Source organism: Ctenopharyngodon idella, chromosome 22 (genome assembly GCF_019924925.1).
Source record: "Ctenopharyngodon idella isolate HZGC_01 chromosome 22, HZGC01, whole genome shotgun sequence".
NCBI classification, from domain to species: Eukaryota; Metazoa; Chordata; class Actinopteri; order Cypriniformes; family Xenocyprididae; genus Ctenopharyngodon; species Ctenopharyngodon idella.
This window is the reverse complement of record NC_067241.1, coordinates 19,878,823-19,899,165: the sequence shown is the minus strand read 5'-3', so window position 1 is coordinate 19,899,165 and position 20,343 is coordinate 19,878,823. Positions and strand designations below refer to the sequence as shown.

The window sequence follows — 20,343 nt, the reverse complement described above, 5'->3', positions numbered from 1 at the left end:
TGATCCAATTTAGCAGAAATTAGACTGTTAGTTTTGAATCCTTATATCTCCTAAATTCGATTTTGTCATTGTTTTGGAACACACCAGCTTATTTATAACTTTAAGGCTAACGTATTCATACTAAAAGATAAATTTGATTTCAGGGGGACTTTAATGATTCCATTGTAATAATTGCATTCTTAATTGTAACTAAAAAAAACAAAACATATTAGCATATTAAAATATGATTGATTGTGCCTTCCTGCATCTGTTCATTTGTTTTTACTTGCATTAACACCAAAGACATAACAAAGTGCTGTTAGTCTGTTTACACGAGATAGAGTTCTTGCATTAAAGCTTAATGAAACAGAAGGCACATTTATAAATTTGGTGAAAATTGTCAGTGTGGTGATGTAGGAAGCAAAGCTCACACAGAAGTCACTTTCAAGCCAAGCAGCTTTCTGTTGGTCAATGCGACGAATTCGCGAAATCTTTAGTCCTCACGGGGAATTCACGAATGTATGGATTCCTATCGAAGTGACAATGGCAAATGTGATCGCATGTTTATATAACTCTCATAATACTCTTGAGATCCTAACCACACCCTCAGATTCATTTAATTGGTCCATTGTTTTAAAATTTACATCGATACACTGTGCTGCACTGGTATACGCGTCAAGAATCGCAAATGTTGTTCTTGTCTTTGTTCTCTGACTCTATGCTTGTTTTATGAGTAAAAGAGGCCCAGAATTCCAATTTTTAGATAAGTGTTTGCAAATCATGGAAGATATAGTGATATGTAGAGAGCCATTTTTTTATTGTGTGAAATGCTTCTTGGTTAAACTTCAAGTATGCGGTTTGTATTTCAGCCATGAAAGTTTTTCTTGAGCTTGATTGCAGCTTAGCCAATTTTTTCCATGACACAATCAGCAGGTTCGTACTCAAACACAGTGCTTCCATTTGTGCTCTCCATTACTACAGGGGTTGCTTACCGCAGCCAGAGCAGCGAGGGCGTCAGTTCGCTCTCCAGCTCTCCATCTAACAGCCTGGAGACGCAGTCCCAATCCCTGTCCCGCTCTCAGAGCATGGACATTGACACAGCCTCCTGCGAGAAGAGGTGAGAGATAGTCTTGAACCTTTGTCCTCTCTGAACTCCTATTCAAAGATAGAGCATGACATAAGAGCTCAAACTGAGATTGTACCAGAGATGAAGTATTGAATCTCACTCACTGAATGCCCGAGACCTTTTCAAGCTGCAGAATCTCTCTACTGTTGGATGCAAATGCTCTGTTTTTCTTTTGTACTTCAGCCACATAATCCCTCAAGTGCATATAAAGATGAATGCATACAGCTGGAAGTTTACCCATTAAGTAAACCCTTTTGTTATCATTAGTTGCATAGTTTTTGGATCTTCCGTTTATTGTAACATGCAGTGCTAAAGTTATATTGTTTGACAATTGGGGATTTAAACTGCTACTTGAGCTAGATCTCATCTTTGTGGTCTTCAGCATGTCCCAAGTAGATGTGGACTCAGGAATTGAGAATATGGAGGTGGATGACAGTGATCGCAGAGAGAAAAGGAACCTGGCTGAAAAGGTAACCTGATGCACCAATAAGCCATTACTTATTTTCATGCAATAGCCAATAATCGATAAGTGGCAGATATTAAAATGTTAAACTATTTTGTCTAAATAAACTAAAATCATACTTTTAAATGCCATAAGTGAATTAAAGGGATAGTTCACCAAAAAATGAAAATTATCCCATGATTTACTCACCCTCAAGTCGTCGTCTTTCAGTCATATACAGAGTTATATTTAAAAATATCCTGGCTTTTCCAAGCTGTATAATGGTAGTGAATGAGAGGCGTGATTTTGAAGCCCAAAAAAATGCATCCACCCATCATAAAAATAATCCATACGGCTCCAGGGGTTTAATAAAGGCCTTCTGAAGTGAAGCGATGGGTTTTTGTAAGAAAAATATCCATATTTAAAACTTTATTAACTGTAATAACTAGCTTCTGGCATCTATTTTAATATAACTCCGATTGTGTTCGTCTGAAAGAAGATAGTCATTTACACCTAGGATGGCTTGAGGGTGAGTAAATCATGGGATAATTTTCATTTTTTTTGTGAACTAACCCTTTAAGGCATTATAACATTTTAATATACAGTATGAAAAATGGATATTCATTTTGAGATTTGAAAATGCTTCCCCCTTTCCCTTAATAATTATTGTTTTTATTGAAGAACATACAGTTCTTGAAACATCAGGAATCACATAATGAATCATGGTTAATTTAATATATCAGTACTTCAAGTTTCTGTTAATTAAAAAAAAGTCATAATTACAGCAGAAATAAAGGAAATATTCAAATATTGTGTTGGACAATGCCCCCATTCGAGTCTAAAATTGTGAACCGCTGATCTGATGTATTTATAACTAACATTAATACTTGCAGGATTCTTCATCCAATCCTGACGTCTCTGAAGAGCAGGCTCTGCAGCTCATCTGTAAGATCTTGCGTGTTTCCTGGAAGGAACAGGACCGTGATGTCATCTTCCTCCCCTCACTTGCTGCTGAATTCCAGAAGAACCCTAGGGATGGTATGAACCGAGAGTGATGGAGTGTAAGACTGCTGCTTTTTCTGTAATTGAATTGCATTTTTGTGCTTTCTTTTTCTAGTTTACTCTGACTTCAAAGACCTGATCGGACAGATTTTAATGGAGGCTCTCATGATGTCCACCCGCTCGCGTGACTGTAACCCATTCGCCAGCTTGACTGCCACATCTCAGCCAATTACTGCTGCCAGATCCCCAGACCGTCACCTGACTCTCATCCCACCCTCCAGCCAGAGTGCCAGTCCCATGATGCCCTGTGCTGGTTCATTTGGTGCCAGCTCACTTTCCAGGCAAGTGTGATAGCTGGCAATATCTTTAAAATGAATTATGTACCCACCTACATATCCACCTACACCCCTTTGTCTCACATCCTTGATTTCTCTTTAAATTTCCTACTATTTTCTGTGTTTCCTTCTTCATTTTCATCAATGTCTTTGTTGTTTTCAGTCTTTACGATAGTAGCCCAAACCCACTTGCTCTGAGCTCTGCCAGAATGAGTGCTCCATCTGTCCCACCGGCTTCTGCAGCCGCCTTCCCGGTTCCCCCCAGTCCTCCGGCCTCTCGCCCTCCTGCCAGCCTTCCCTCTCCATCCGCCCCACTGCCCATCTCCCAGAGATACAGGCCCTACTCCCTTAGCTCATCCATCCCCATAAGCCCAAGCCCCAGATCTACTCCATCTGGTACGCTTACGCCCCCTACAACGTCAGGTATATCCTCCAGCCCTTCCCCCAGACACCCTAACACCCAAACCTCCACACCTTTACCCCTCCTCCCCGGCTCCCCCAGCACTATGGCCAGACGGACTGCACTAGCTGCCCGGATGCCCTCTAGGTACCTTTTTTCACCCTGTTAGATGTGAAGTTACATTGACTTTGTAGTCTTTGTTTTCATTTAGTCCAGGGATAGGCAACGTTGGTACCGGAGATCCGCTGTCTTGCAGAGTTTAGCTCCAACCCTAATCAAACACACCTGAACAAGCTAATCAATGCAGGTGAGTTTTTTTTTTTTTTTCAGGGTTGGAGCTCAACTCTGCAGGACAGCGGCTCTCCAGGTTCGACATTGCTGACCCCTGATTTAATCTATCTGTCTGTGTTTTCACTCACCAGGTGACCAAAGCACTAATAAGCCGCTAATTATTTTCGTGTTATGTGCGATAACTGATAAGTGACAGATATTAAAATGTTACACTATTTTGTCAAAATATATTTATAATAAAAACTAAAGTAAAATCATAATTTTAAATGCCATAAGTGAATTAAGGCATCACAACATTTTTCATACAATATGAAAAATCTATATTCATTTTAAGATTTGCTACAAATTACTTTTAACAGTATTATTAAATTTATAGATATTTTTTAAAATGTACTTTATATCATGTTTAACCGGTAGTCTTTGTGTAAAAATAGAGAAAATGAGCATGCACAATTAAATATCTGATATCTACTGATAGCAATAAATTAAACATTTTGTAACACACCAGGTAACCAAAGCACCAAAAGCCATAATTATTTTCATGTTATGAGCAATAATTGTTAGGGCTGTGAGGACAATACATCAATTCTCGATACAAGGATTCTGGATCGATTCTGATATTTTCTCTCTAATCGATTCTGAGCTTAGTTTTAACAACAGATGGTGCGCTAGGCTAGTTTTTAACTGCACACTCAAATGCTCACAAAGAGTGCTGGAGAGTGCTGTGTTCGGCTGAGTCATGTAAGTGGTTAAATAAACTTGCACCTCGGCTCAGAATGCTTTTATGACGCAAGATTAATGTAAACACTGCAAACACCCTTGTATTTCACTTCAACCTTTTCGAACTTTATAAATGATTATTTTAGGTTTAAGTGGTGTGTGTAAAGGAACTGGAAGCAAGCAGAGTACGGGTGTTTCTAAAGCACGTAGTGCCATCTGCTGTTAAAAACTAAGCTCAGAATCGATTCGAGAGAGAATCGCGATACATCAGAAAATATCAGAATCGCTCCAGATTTATTGTATCGCAAATCGATGTATTGTCCCAGCTCTAATAACCAATAAGTGGCAGTTATTAAAATGTTGTACTAATTTGTCAAAATAAATGAACAAAAAATACATTGTTTTAATTGCCACAGGCGAAGTAAGGCATCACATTTTAATGTGAAATATGAAAAAAAAAAAAAAACGGCTTTGAAGGCTTGCTAAAAATGGCATTTAAAGGGTTAGTTCATCCAAAAATGAAAATTCTGTCATTAATCACTCACCCTCATGTCATTCTAAACCTGTAAGACTTTCGTTCATCTTCAAAACACAAATGAAGATCTTTTTGATGAAATCTGAGAGATTTCTCTCCCTCCATAGACAGCTACGCAACTACTTTTACTCTTCAAAAAGTTCATAAAGAGATTGGAAAATTAATGCATATGAATTGAGTGGTTTAGTCAAAATTTGGTTTAGCCTAAATTAAATCTGTTCTGTTTTGACTATGGATTAGTCACATGGATTAGTTTCGTGATCTCTTTATGAACTTTTTGAAGAGTAAAAGTGGTAGTTGCGTAGCTGTTTATAGAGGGACAGAAATCGCTCAGATTTCATCAAAAAGATCTTAATTTGCGTTCCGAAGTTGAACGAAAGTCTTATGGGTTTGGAACGACATGAGGGTGAGTAATTAATGACAGAATTTTCATTTTTGGGTAAACTAACCCTTTTATTAAATTATAGGCATTTTATAAAAATGTACTTAACTTGTTTAACAGGTAATCTACATGTAACAATAATGAAAATGAGCATGTAAATATCCATTTTTGGCTGATACCAATAAATTTAAATAGATATGGCACCCTATTAGATGTGAAGTTGCATCGATTTTGTAGTCTTTGTGTTTTCATTCAGTCTATCTGTCTGCTTTCATTTACACACTGTGGCCGCACCAGCCCTTTCTCCCTCCTCTTCTTCGCCCTGTCCGACTTACCTCAGGACAGCAGTGATGAAGAGCTGGAGGAAGAGGAAGAGGAGGATTTTTCAGGGGTTCAGTTTGGGTCCAGGTATCAGTGCCAAAGTGTGTTGCATGCTTCAGCGTGCTGCCTGGCCACTAACAACAGCCCGCTGTGCCCAATGTTGGCACTGCGATGGCAAAAAGAGAGACACACACCAAATAGTGGAGTTTGATCTCATCAGGTTGACAAAATCAGCATTTCTCTCGCTTTTCTTTGCTGTCAGCTCAAATCGTGTGCATTGCACAAGGACTTTTTAGGCCCATTCAGCTCACAGCAGAAATGTGAGCCTGCAGACCTTTAAACTCCCACACAGGACGTTTGTGCTGGATAACGGTGGTGGTGGAGGACTGGTTGTTGGGCATTCAGATTATGCTAGCTGACTGTATAACAGAACTAATGAGAGCCAGATGCCTGCTGTGGAGTGTTGTCTCACCCTAGAGTTCACTAATGCATGCTGTCTCGTGACCAAAGACCTGCGGGGGGAACACAGATATTAGAGGCCTGCTTTTGTTGGTCTCATGTCATACGCTTTAGTGTCATTTACACATGGTATTAACATCCATCTCAAGGGATCCAATGACAAATGGTCAGCGCTAAATATAGGTGTAAACTGAGACCAAAACATTTTGTGTTCCAATTACTCAAATCACAGTGGTAGTTAGTTCGAAATGCATGTGACCACATAATATTTGTACATTTGTACATTCATGGGAAATCTGGAAATATCTGGGATTTTTTTTTTTTTTTTTTTTTAAATTGTAAAAAAAAAGTTCTCTTTGTTCACCCAGAAATGAGAATTTTGTCATTAATTACTCACCTTCATGTTGTTCCACACCCATAAGACCTTCGTTCATCTTCGGAACGCAAATTAAGATATTTTTTGATGAAATCCGTGAGCTTTCTGGCCTACGATAGACCACAACGTTATTACCACTTTCAAGGTCCAGAAAGGTAGTAAAGACATCATTAAAATAGTCCATGTGACCACAGTGGTTCAACCTTAATGTTATGAACCGACGAGAATACTCTTAGTGCGCAAAAACAAAACACAAATAATGACTTTATTCAACAATTTCTTCTCTTCCATGTCAGTCGCCTACGCTGTTGACGTAGCAAACACAGTGCAGCGCTTCCGGATTCTACGTCAGAACGCTGACTCATTATTGGCCGGCTCCTGTCAGCATCACATGCATGTGGTGCTCATGTGAACAGTGTCGGCCAATACTAAGCTATTTTTAATACTAATACAATACTAAAGATATTTTTTCATCAAAAATATCTTAAGTTGTGTTCCAAAGATGAACGAAGGTCTTACTGGTTTGGAACGATACGAGGGTGAGTAATTAATGACAGAATTTTCATTTTTGGGTGAACTAACCCTTTAAGCTATGAAAAGTTACTAAAGATTGCAGAAATTTTGAAATTTCTATAATCTATAGTAAATGTAAAATACATTTAGGGCTCCTTTTGGAGACATTTGTACATAAACTACGGTTTAATTTTGGGGTCAATGTTTTTTTTTTTTTTTCTCTTATTCTTACCCAGGCTTCATTTTATTTATTTTTTTATCAAAAATAATATAAATTAAAAAAAAAAAAATGCATTGTAAAACATTACAATTGAACTATTTTCTCTTTTCATGTGTTTTTAGATGTGATTTATTCCTGTAATGGCAAAAGTTAATTTTTCAGCAGCCATTACTTCATTTTTTTAGTGTCACATGATCCTTCAGAAATTATTCTATAAGTGCTCAAGAATCTTATTATTAATGTGGAAACAGCTGCTTAATATTTTTGTGGAAACCGTGATTTTTTTTTTTTTTTCTTTCATGATTCTTTGATAAAAATAACAGCATTTATTTGAAATAGAAAGCTTTTGTCGCAATGTTACAGCCTTTACTGTCACTTTTGATCAATTTAATGTGTCATTGCTGAATAAATGTATTAAATTATTAAAAAAAAAAAAAATCTTACTGACCCCAAACTATTGAATGGTAGTGTAAAATGGGCAACATGATTTATCGTGCCTCTGATCACCAAACTCTGCTTGCGTTGTGGGGTAAAGTTTGTTCTAACCATTGCTTGAAATAGAGAGAAACCTTAATTTATTTCTGATGTCATAGCTGTTCTAAAGATAATAATTTTGAAAGGTTGGTGGGTAGAGAAAAGGGGAAACATTTAATTATGAAAGTTATTTCTCTGGGTGGCTAAAGCAATGTGGTTTTGGTTATTTTCTCAGTTTGGGTTTTTCCCCTGAAGGTTCATCTACACCATGTAAGCTCTTTTATTGAGGGGAATGTTTATTCCTCATAACTTTTTCTTTCTCTCTCTCTAGCCTGGGTGCGTCCGGAGGGGGGATGACTGGTGACTCAGGTAGTGACCGCTTTACCATAGAGTCCTGTAAAGAGACGGAGATGCTCAACTACCTCATCGAGCGTTTTGACAGTGTGGGAATGGAAGAGAGGAAGGCCCCAAAGGTAGCTGCTGATAAACATTAAGCACACATTTCTACAGCATGATTCAATTCCTACGTATCATGTTCAATAACACAGACATCAGAATTATTTTCCAGTGTATCAAGAGTTACAAGGAAATACACCATTATTTTAGCGGTATATCAGGAACACATTAGTCAGTAGGTCCGAGGAGAGGTGGAGGTGTTAAAAATGTGAAAGCGAAAGACAAAACATGTCTTGTCAAGCCTAGGGTAATTCCCTCATTGGCATGAGTCTTTCATGTTGTGTTTTGTCGTTGTATCGCCCTGTCTACACTAGGCATGCGTGTCAAAACTAATTTGCCCCTATTTTAATCAATTTAGCTGTCTACAGCAAAAGTGTTGCAGCACGTTGCTTCACAAACCACCAGTTTCAGTTTCTAACACTGTTACAACACTCTCCGTCTGTTTGAAAGAAAATATACACTGCCAGTCAAAAGTTTGGAAGCATTACTATTTTTAATGTTTTGGAACGAAGTCTCTTATGCTCATTAAGGCTGCATTTATTTCATAATAAATACAGAAAAAACAATAATATTGTGGAATATTATTACAATTTAAAATTATGGTTTTCTATTTTAATATACTTTAAAATATAACTTATGTCTGTGATGCAAAGCTGAATTGTCAGCATCATTACTCCAGTCTTCAGTGTCACATGATCCTTCAGAAATCATTGTAATATGATGATTTATTATCAATGTTGGAAACGGTTGTGCTGCTTAATATTATTTTATAACCTGTGATTCTTTTTCAGGATTCTTTGATGAATAAAAAGTTAAAAAAATATCAGCATTTATTTAAAATAGAAATCTTTTGTAACAATATACACTACCGTTCAAAAGTTTGGGGTCAGTAATTTATTTTTTTAAATTTTTTTGAAAGAAATTAATACTTTTATTCAGCACGGATGTGTTAAATTGATAAAAAGTGATAGTAAAGATTTATATTGTTAGAAAAGATTTATATTTTGAATAAATGCTGTTCTTTTTAACCTTTTTATTCATCAATGAATCCTGAAAAAGTATCACAGGTTCCAAAAAAATATTAAGCAACACAACTGTTTTCAACATTGATAATAAATCAGCATATTAGAATGATTTCTGAAGGATCATGTGACACTGAAGACTGGAGTAATGATGCTGAAAATTCAGCTTTGAATCACAGAAATAAATTGTATTTTCAAGTATATTAAAATAGAAAACCATCATTTTAAATTGTAATAATATTTCACAATATTGTTTTTTCTGTATTTATTATGAAATAAATGCAGCCTTAATGAGCATAAGAGACTTCGTTCAAAAACATTAAAAATAGTAATGTTTCCAAACTTTTGACTGGCAGTGTATATTATGAATACTTTTCTTTTCTTTTCTTTTTTTGTTTTATTTTAAATTTAAAAGACTTTTACATCAAAACTTCATCTTTTGTTTCTAATCATATGTATTTGAAGTTTTGTAACAATTAAAACTTTATCAGAATAATTTTATAGCAAGTTAATTTTTTCAGAAAAGCTCAGGTGATCAGTTTCTATTAGTAAACATTCTGAAATGCATCATAAACACATCATGGTTCATTTCTTGTGTAGACAGAGTATTATTCATATGCCCTTCTTTTTCAGATATGCAGCCAACCAGCTGTCAGTCAGCTGCTTAGCAACATTCGTTCCCAGTGCATTTCCCATGCTGCACTAGTGCTTCAAGGTGCCCTCACGCAGCCCAGGTCAGTAACAGCAGCCTTTTTTCAATGCACTCTAAAGTTTCTTGAAGGCATTTTCAAACTAGAGCTCTTAGTGTGGATTTGACCTTTGACCTTTAGAATTCAGTTTGTTGTTCTCGGAACTCAGTAGCTCACATCTCTTTAAAAAAGTTGTCATGGACTTCATTACATTTTGCAATCCTACATTATTTGCAGAAGTCAACTGCTACCAATGACATATAATTTGGCTCTTAAAGTATAAAGTGTTTCTAAAAGCTGCACGTCTGTTCATAAATTGGCTTTAGGAAGCAGTTCCATTTTGTACGTGTTAAGCTTTGGTAGTAAGACTGATTTTTGGTGCTTTGTCCTTAGCTACAGTAGTAAACGTTTACTGCTGCTTGTACTCGCATTGATGCAAACATACAGTGTGAAAAGAGACCTGTGGAGAAGCAGAGCAGAATCAAGCTCCAGTTTAAACCTAGTGTGAAAACGAGTTTGTTGCATGATGTGGTGTCAATCTTAATTCACACAAGCATAATATATTTTAAATGAGATTGCCGCCCCCTCCCTCATCTCTTTGCCCTCAAATAGGGCCCCTCTACAGCCCTCCCTGCTGGTTCCGTACATGCTGTGCCGGAACCTTCCGTACGGGTTCATCCAGGAGTTGGTGCGCATGACTCACCAGGAGGAGGAGGTGTTCAAACAGGTGGGAGTTGCAGCAGTTTATGGAGACAGGCTGCATGCTGCATCATTTTACTTTTGAAGCTTAAGAGGTCTTAATTATTGATGGCAAACTCTTAGTGATATTAAGCATATTTTCAAATGTTTTATTTGTTTGTTCTTAGTAAAAACAGCTCAGTATTTTAAAAGAAATCATTTTTTAATCCATATTAGATTAAGTGGTTCCAGTGTGGACACTTTAGACCTTGCATTAGTTTAAAAAATATAAAATCCACTTGAATTTATTTTAAGAAAATACACACTTTAGAAGCAAAACATTGCAGAGAAATATTTAGTTTATGAATGAGAAAATATAGATTCACTACCATTCAGACGATTATTTTAGCATTTTTTTTTTTAAAGAATTTTTAAACATTTGATAAAAGTGACAAAAGTAACAGTAAAGTCATTGTACAAAAAGTATTATTTCAAAAGATTTTTTTATTTTAAATAAATGCTGTTTTTTGCAAAAGAAATGTTTCACGAGTACCAAAGCAGAAGACTGCTGAAAATTCAGCTTTATCACAGGAATAATTCACATTTTAACATATATTAAAATAGAAAATGGTTATTTTAAATTGTGATAATATTTCACAATTTACTGTTTTTTGTACTGTACACTACCAGTCAAAATTTTGGAAACATTACTGTTTTTAATGTTTTTGAACGAAGTCTCTTATGCTTATTAAGGCTGCATTTATTTCATAATAAATACAGAAAAAACAATAATATTGTGAAATATTATTACAATTTAAAATTATGGTTTTCTATTTTAATATACTTTAAAATATAATTTATTTCTGTGATGCAAAGCTGAATTGTCAGCATCATTACTCCAGTCTTCAGTGTCACATGATCCTTCAGAAATCATTCTAATATGATGATTTATTATCAATGTTGGAAACAGTTGTGCTGCTTAATATTATTTTATAACCTGTGATACTTTTTCAGGATTCTTTGATGAATAAAAAGCTAAAAAATATCAGCATTTATTTAAAATAGAAATCTTTTGTAACAATATACACTACCGTTCAAAAGTTTGGGGTCAGTAATTTTTTTTCTTTCTTTTTTTTTTTTTGTAAGAAATGAATACTTTTATTCAGCACGGATGTGTTAAATTGATAAAAAGTGATAGTAAAGATTTATATTTTGAATAAATGCTGTTCTTTTTAACCTTTTATTCATCAATGAATCCTGAAAAAGTATCACAGGTTATAAAATAATATTAAGCAACACAACTGTTTCCAACATTGATAATAAATCAGCATATTAGAATGATTTCTGAAGGATCATGTGACACTGAGGATTGGAGTAATGATGCTGAAAATTCAGCTTTGATCACAGAAATAAATTATATTGTAATAATATTTCACAATATTATTGTTTTTTCTGTATTTATTATGAAATAAATGCAGCATTAATGAGCATAAGAGACTTCGTTCCAAAACATTAAGAATAGTAATGTTTCCAAACTTTTGACCGGTAGTATAAATAGTAGTGTATTTTTGGTCAAACTAATGTAGCCTTGGTAAACATAAGAGACTTCTTTCAAAAACATTAAAAAAATCTTACCAACATTTTGAACAGTAGTGTATACTTTTCAAAATTCATTCTTTCTGCTTTAAAATGATGAACCAAACCTGTATTTGCTCTGCAAGGGCATCTGAAATTGAGGAGAACTGACTTCATGCATCGACTAAAAAAATTACCTTGCTGTCAGCTGGTTGAAAGTCTTGGCTAGGAAGTCAATTTAGCTCAAAGAAAAGGTGTGGAACTTTCGTTCTGGTTTGATTAATGTTGTTGTTCTTTCAGATCTTTGTTCCCATTCTTCAAGGGCTTGCTTTAGCTGTAAAAGAATGTTCTTTTGACAGTGACAACTTCAAGTTTCCTCTGATGGTAAGAGACCACTTGTTTTTTTAAAAGCATAATAAGACCATTATCAGGCATGTGAGGAGCAAACAAGCTTCCTTGATTTATATATTAACACTGTTAGATATCTCTGATCTTCCAGACATGTTTTCCACACAGTAAACTGCTCTGCTGAATCTGTGAAAGACTTTAGACTCATGTTTCTTGTCTATGACTTATATTATGTTGTTTTACAGGCTTTGGCTGAGCTCTGTGAAATCAAGTTCGGGAAGACTCACCCTGTATGCAATTTGGTAGGTTTTGTAAAAGCTTACGAATTCAAGCCAGTCAGGTTATGCAGTTCGCTGTTAATACTGTCTGTCTATGTGTATTTTTAGATCACCTCTCTGCCATTGTGGTGTCCTGACCCTCTCAGTCCTGGGACAGGAAGAGAAATTCAAAGACTCTCCTTCCTCGGAGCATTCTTCAGTCTTTCTGTGTTTGCTGAGGATGACGTAAGTCATTTTACCTAAAACAAATAAGACTAATACAGAGTGCAGCATCGATGAATAATAACAGCAGGAAAGTTGTTTATTTTTATGTCTGTTATGCTGGTCTGTAGACTAAAGTGGGAGACAAGTACTTCTCTGGCCCTGCCATCACTATGGAGAACACCCGTGTGGTCAGCCAGTCACTGCAGCATTATCTGGAGTCTGCCAGGGTGAGTGACCATCATATCACATACTCATAGATTTTTAATGAGCTGCTCCAATATTGGGGGAATATTCTTTTTATAGAGCAGAGGTGCAAGTGGAGGCTTCAGTTTTTGCCTTTCTTATATGATTATAAAAAGTATAATTTCATGTGAATGTGCATGTATTGTTAATTTTTAACTGTTAGATAAGTATTTAGCATGGGGTAACATATCCCAAGAAGCCTGCTCCAAGTAAACTTTTCACAGAATTTATAATAAAATATTCAGAATTCATTTTGAATACTAAAATTGAAATATTATATATATACTCCGGAAAATAAGTTGCTGACTGTAAGTCACAAAAAGGTCAAAATTGCATTGAGAGATCCCCCATCCCCCCACCCCAGGGTAAGTCGCATTGGTGTATAAGTTTCATTCAGGAAATAATGTAAAATACCGATAAATAAAAGAAAAAAATTAACAAACATAATAAACACTATATACATGTATTTTAGTTCCCATCTTTCCATAACAGTTATTCAGAACAGGAATGAAAAAAGTATAAAACAAACATAATTTGACTACATAAGTTGAAAGTCGACTAATAGTTGACTAACCGTTAGTCGACGAGAAGAGGTTTAGTCGACTAAAATGTTATTAGTCGCAGAGAAAAAAATTTCCACAGGAAGTGGCGAAGTCACGCAGTCTGTTACGGACAGATCGTTAAAGGATTAGTTCACTTTCATATAAAATTTTCCTGATAATTTACTCACCCCTATGTCATCCAAGATGTTCATGTCTTTCTTTCTTCAGTCGAAAAGAAATTAAGGTTTTTGATGAAAACATTCCAGGATTTTTCTCCTTATAATGGACTTCAGTGGCCTCCAAACAGTTGAAGGTCAAAATTACAGTTTCAGTACAGCTTCAAAGGGCTTTAAACGATACCAGACGAGGAATAAGGGTCTTATCTAGTGAAACGATCGGTCATTTTTTCATCAAAAACCTTAATTTCTTTTTGACTGAAGAAAGAAAGACATGAACATCTTGGATGACATGGGGGTGAGAAAATTATCAGGAAAATTTTATATGAAAGTGAACTAATCCTTTAACAGCTGGTCTTTGTGGTAATAATAGTACATCGGGCAGGACATTCAAATGCTCATTTTTGTTCATACAGATAAGAGTAATACATCTTTTGAATCTGTGAAGAGTCTACTTTTATTTGTGTGCACTCATGATAACAAGACATTGTGCTTTTGTAAAATAATGAAAGCAAACGGTGCGATTTCTGCCTTCTCTCTTTGTGAACTTGAGCATGCCAAAAAAAGAAAAAAAAGAACCGAAACTCCATGTAAACTTGCCTCATAGACATAAAAAAATATATCTATAGAAACTGAAATGTCTACTTTTTAAATGAACCAATTCAAATGGAAAACAAATATTGTCAGGTTTTGTAATCCGTATGAAACCGCTACTGCGGAGATGACGAGTCAGCATCGTCAACTTCATCACTGCAACCAAAAATATAGAAAACAGTAGTTTATCAATTAATTATTAAAATGTTAAAGCAGTCTCCTTGGTGTTTTCCCCTAACGAATTCATGATCATTACTTCTGCCGGTGCGCTGTGGCAAGCTTTATGTGCGCGCTTCAATGCTGATTAGGGTATGTAGGCATTAAAGGCTCTTTATTATGATTTATATGGTTTATTAATAAACGTGCAATTAGTCGACTAATCACTTCAAATGAACGACTGCTAGTCGACCAGAAAAATCTTTAGTCGAGGGCAGCCCTATTATAAATATTGATGAGGATAAAATACTAAATCAAATAATCTATAAAAAATGATTCAGTGGTGTTATTCACATATCTAATTCATGGAGTTATTTTGTAATATTAAATTGTTCAATAATGATTCCCTCCAAATAATAATAATAATAATATTACATTTACATAAAACATTTGAACATTCAACATAAATTCACCGACCACTATTATCACTAATAGATATTTTAACTTAAACTTCTGATGTAATACATGTCTTAAATGTTGGCATCCAGATGAAATGTTCAAATGTGCTGCCGAAATGAGATTTAGTGACATCTTTGAAAGGGAAGAAAAAAAAAATATATTTTGTAATTCTGTGTGCATTGATGTTGGTTTTCTAGGGAGATCTGTTTAAAATCCTGCACAACATCTTATTGAATGGAGAGACAAGGGAAGCAGCTTTGAGCTACATGGCAGCTCTGGTGAATCGTAATGTGAAAAAGGCTCAGATGCAGGTATGTCTGCTTAAGTGTTTCTTTCAGAACAACACATTTATCTTTACCACACTAATACCACATTATGTGATTATTTTCTTTCGCTTTCTTTCTTTAGACCGATGATAAGCTGGTGTCCACAGACGGCTTCATGATGAACTTCCTGTGGGTGCTGCAGCAACTCAGTATGAAGATCAAGCTGGATACGGTTGATTCTCTCTACATCTTCCACCCCAAGTGTCGGCTGAATCTCAGCCGAGAAGAGACCCGGCTCAATGCCACGATGGAGGACCTGAAGAGCTGGCTCGCTGAGCTGCGTGAGTGTGGGCTAGACAAATCGCTTTAAACGCTCAGTTTGACTTCAGACAACTCATTTACCGTTCCTCCAATTCCTCCACAGATGAAGACCCGACCAAGTTCTCAGAGCCAAAGTTCCCTACAGAGTGCTTCTTCTTAACGCTACACGCACATCATTTGTCCATCCTCCCGTGCTGTCGGCGCTACATACGGAGACTGAGGGCCATCAGGGATCTGAACAGGTGCTTTGCACAGATTCAGTCCTAAAAACAAACTATTTGTAACCAAAATCATTTAGGGTAATAGTCCACTGTGACGTACGCACTAGTGCAAAAGGGTATGTGAAGGGGACATCACAGCTGCAAAAAGGATGTTTGTGAAGCTCTTAAATGTAAAATGATGAATGGGCCTTGGCCTTGTAAACTTCACGGCCAAGAGACCACAAGTCTGTATTTAATTGCATCACTTTGGTCATATTAGTGAAACAGAAGTTATTAAAGCAGACCTATTATGCTTTTTTACATTTTAAACTTTGTTTGTAATGTTGCTGTTTCAGCATGAAAAAGGTCTGCAAAGTTACAAAGCACAAAGAGTTGTTCTCTATATCAGTAATCAATCAGTTTCTGAACTCCCTGAAATGCCTCCATTGTAGTCTTGAGTTTTCTTACAGGAACATACACATCACAATTTAAATAATTTCCGCCCAAGGCATGCGCAAAAAATGGGGCAAGGCCTGGTTGAGTTGTGCTAGTAGTGTGTTGCAAGTCGTGGTTATTGTAACATTTCTGAAAAACACACTCGAAGCGGTTGACCAATCCCAACACACTGGTTCGACTGACCAATCAGAGCTCACTGTGCTTTTTGGTAGGAGGGGCTTCAAAGAGACAGCAACTAAACAGAGCTTTACTGACAAAATGAGAAGAGGTGCTGGAACAATATAAAATATGTTAAAAACTTTGTTTTTTTTCGAACACTGAAGCATGAAAACCTATTCTAGTAGACCCCTTAAAGGGTTAGTTCACCCAAAAATGAAAATAATATCATTTATTACTCACCCTCATGTCATTCCACACCCGTAAGACCTTCGTTCATCTTCAGAACACAAATTAAGATATTTTTGTTGAAATCCGATGGCTCAGTGAGGCCTGCATAGCCAGCAATGACATTTCCTCTCTAAAGATCCATTAATGTACTAAAAACATATTTAAATCAGCTCATGTGAGTACAGTGGTTCAATATTAATATTATAAAGCGACGAGAATATTTTTGGTGCGCCAAAAAACAAAATAACGACTTATATAGTGATGGCCGATTTCAAAACACTGCTTCATGAAGCTTCAGAGCGTTATGAATCTTTTGTGTCGAATCATGATTCAGATCGCGTGTAAAACCGCCAAACTGCTGAAATCACGTGACTTTGGCGCTCAGAACTACTGATTCGACACAAAAGATTCATAACGCTCCGAAGCTTCACTAAGCAGTGTTTTGAAATCAGCCATCACTATATAAGTCGTTATTTTGTTTTTTTGGCACACCAAAAATATTCTCGTCGCTTTATAATATTAATATTGAACCACTGTACTCACATGAACTGATTTAAATATGTTTTTAGTACATTAATGGATCTTGAGAGAGGAAATGTCATTGCTGTGAATGCAGGCCTCACTGAGCCATCGGATTTCAACAAAAATATCTTAATTTGTGTTCCGAAGATTAACGAAGGTCTTACGGGTGTGGAACGGCATGAGGGTGAGTAATAAATGACATTATTTTCATTTTTGGGTGAACTAACCCTTTAAATAAAACCAAGTCTTTGTTAAAGGTCATATTACTTATGTTTTATTTTAATCTAAAAGATTGACTAGTTAAGGTGATTCTCAAAGTGGAACATCTTGCATCCCTCATTGCTTATGTCAGATACCCTATCATGTATGTGACGCTCTTTGTTGTCATGCTTTGTGAAAAAGCCCTTAATCTCTTTCTGATGAGACGGGCTAATCCTGTCCTGTCCCAGTGCCTCTTACAGAAGGTATTTTCCTGCAGTCCTATTGTAGAGCAGCTCTAAAGTCATCTTTTGCCCATAATGCCTGAAATATCAGCTCCTGTGTTAGTGCTGCATCAGTGGCAGTGTTTCAAGTCCTTCACATTTTAGATATAAAGCTCTGAAGTAGGCTGCTCACATTGTGTATTGGCCTTATGATGCCTCACAGATCAGAACCACGGTGACCCCTGCTGTCGGCAGCCGGTATAACACTTGGATGGGCCAATTATATTCTCTGTGGAGGTTTTTTTTATTTTTTTATTTAAGCTGTCAGACAAGGTAATTTACACAAGGCTGAATATGTGTGTGTGTCTTACAGAACTGTGGAGGAGCTAAAGAACAGTGAGAACCAGTGGAAGGAATCCCCGTTGGCTAATCGTCATCGGGAGATGCTGAAGAGATGTAAAACACAACTGAAGGTGTGTGCTGTTGTCTTATTAACAAAACAATAACATATTTATAAAATAGTTTTTTAACATGCTTGGGAGCATAAAGTCATGGAAATTCATTGGTGCAGAAAATATATATATAAATATATATAATTTTTTTTCCCCCTCTAATTACAATACGTGATATGCCATGTCAACTTTACTATGCTTAAAAAAGCTATTTCTGCAGATATGTATTAATGAGGGCAACAACAGCTGATTGATTAAACTGATAATGATTGATAATGAAAATGATTGACAATTCCATTACTGCTTATTAGTAAGATCTTTGTCCTGTGCACAGAGAGCCTCTATTAGCCACATTAAGGTAAACATTTGCCTACTCTGTTGAAAGGTTTTGGGTCAGTAAGAATTTTTTTTTTTCAAAGAAATTAATACTTTACTACAGCGAGGTCGCATTAAAAGTTAATTATAAAGACATTTCTATGGTTACAAAAGTAAATGCCATCCTTTTGTACTTTCTATATTTATCAAAGAATACTGGAAAAAATGTATCACGGTTTCCACAAAAATATTAAGCAGCACAACTGTTTTTAACATTGATAATAATAAATGTTTCTTGAGCACCAAATCAGCATATAAGAATAATTTCTGAAGGATTATGTGACATTGAACACTGAAGTAATGACTGATGAAAATTCAGTTTTGCCTTTACATGAATAAATTACATTTTAAAATAGACAACAGTTATCTTAATTTATCATATTTAACAATATTACTGTTTTTACTGCATTTTGGTCAAATAACTGCAGCCTTCGTGAGCATAAGATCCTTCAAAAACATTAAAAAGTCTTCAAAACCTCAAACTTTTGCTTTTTGGTTACATTTTTTAATTACATTTACTGTTATATTCTCAGAATTCAAACATTTCCATTTAGCAAATTTTAGTTAAATAGCTTGGAGTGCAAATATTTGAATCAGTTGTCTCATTGTCTGTGTTGACAGAAACTCGTGCGCTCTAAAGCCTGCGCAGACGCAGGGCTGCTGGACGAGAACCTGCTGCGCAGATGTCTTCAGTTCTTCAGTATGGTCATCCAGCTCATCTTGCGTATGGTGGAGCCTGCCTTCCCACAGTCAGTTCACTTAACATCTCTTCAGATACCGCTTACATTCTTTCAGCAAAGTTGTAGTCGAGATGTTGTTCTGTTCTGATTAAATTTTTTATTTTTTTTTGGTCTTTTATCACCTTACAGTGTAACCCTGCCTCTGAATCCAGAAATTCCCAAAAACTTTGCAGCACTGCCTGAGTTTTACATTGAAGATGTGGCTGAGTTCTTGCTTTTTATTGTGCAGTAAGTCTATGAGAGTGCACATCATAGTATTAAAATCCCAAATTTAGTAACATTTATTGTTTTAGTGAAATTTAACTTTAATTAACTTTGTTTCTCAGGTACTTTCCCCAGGTTCTCTATGAGCCATGCACTGAAGACATTGTGACCTTCCTGGTAGTCTTCCTTTGCAGTCAGAATTACATAAAGAACCCATACTTGATTGCCAAGCTGGTGGAGGTGCTCTTCGTTACCAACCCAGCGGTGCAGCCGCGCACTCAGCGTTTCTTTGAGATGATGGAGAGCCACCCACTGTCTGTCAATCAGCTTGTGCCCGCCCTCATGAAGTTCTACACAGGTGAAAGGGTGTCTAAAATTCATTTTCAACTTTATTCTGAGCACTTTGATTTTATTTATGCTAATTGATTGTTTCTCCCCAGATGTGGAGCACACTGGAGCCACAAGCGAGTTCTATGACAAGTTCACCATTCGTTATCACATCAGCACCATATTCAAAAGCCTGTGGCAAAACATTAACCACCAAGGCACCTTCCTGGAGGAGTTCAAGTGAGTTCACTCTTTAGTTTTGAGTGAAATTTGAAATGGTGATAAACTGATATGTCATCCAGGCTGATTAAGGGTGTGTTCACACTTTGCATGTTTGGTTCGATTAAAATGAAACCTGATGCTATTGCTTTGAATAAGTGTGAACGCTGGCATCCGAACCCTGGTGTGCACCAAACAAGCTTCCAAACAAGCTGAATGAAATAGGAACCAAAGACATGTAAACGAACCAAAAATGGGACATGATGTCACAGGTTTTATTTATTTTTGGTCCGGACCAAACACACCAAGCTAACCGAACTACAAGTGTGAACACACCCTAAGTGACTGAAATTTGATAATGCGGAAAAAAATGTAATTTAAAAATCAGTTCATATTGTGTAAAATAAGTATCAATGACAGCCACTGAAGTACAAAGTATACACACACACACACGCAT

At 36.2% G+C, this 20,343-nt stretch overlaps 1 protein-coding gene across 2 annotated transcripts in view; it reads left to right on the top strand.

Moving 5' to 3' along the window:
- Positions 1–20,343, top strand: part of ube4b (ubiquitination factor E4B, UFD2 homolog (S. cerevisiae)) — a 30,043-nt gene that overhangs the window by 4,476 nt on the left and 5,224 nt on the right. Inside the window, exons 3-23 of one of the 2 annotated variants that reach the window (XM_051879007.1) lie at positions 961–1,096; positions 1,488–1,575; positions 2,441–2,585; positions 2,665–2,890; positions 3,048–3,431; positions 5,510–5,620; positions 7,907–8,048; positions 9,687–9,787; positions 10,355–10,469; positions 12,296–12,379; positions 12,589–12,645; positions 12,730–12,846; positions 12,954–13,052; positions 15,193–15,306; positions 15,404–15,602; positions 15,686–15,824; positions 17,943–18,042; positions 19,018–19,145; positions 19,266–19,364; positions 19,463–19,698; positions 19,781–19,907. In XM_051879007.1, the coding sequence (XP_051734967.1) occupies positions 961–1,096; positions 1,488–1,575; positions 2,441–2,585; positions 2,665–2,890; positions 3,048–3,431; positions 5,510–5,620; positions 7,907–8,048; positions 9,687–9,787; positions 10,355–10,469; positions 12,296–12,379; positions 12,589–12,645; positions 12,730–12,846; positions 12,954–13,052; positions 15,193–15,306; positions 15,404–15,602; positions 15,686–15,824; positions 17,943–18,042; positions 19,018–19,145; positions 19,266–19,364; positions 19,463–19,698; positions 19,781–19,907 (2,947 nt within the window). The remainder of the gene's footprint in view (positions 1–960; positions 1,097–1,487; positions 1,576–2,440; positions 2,586–2,664; positions 2,891–3,047; positions 3,432–5,509; positions 5,621–7,906; positions 8,049–9,686; positions 9,788–10,354; positions 10,470–12,295; positions 12,380–12,588; positions 12,646–12,729; positions 12,847–12,953; positions 13,053–15,192; positions 15,307–15,403; positions 15,603–15,685; positions 15,825–17,942; positions 18,043–19,017; positions 19,146–19,265; positions 19,365–19,462; positions 19,699–19,780; positions 19,908–20,343) is intronic. The other variant, XM_051879008.1, reaches the window with a different exon arrangement.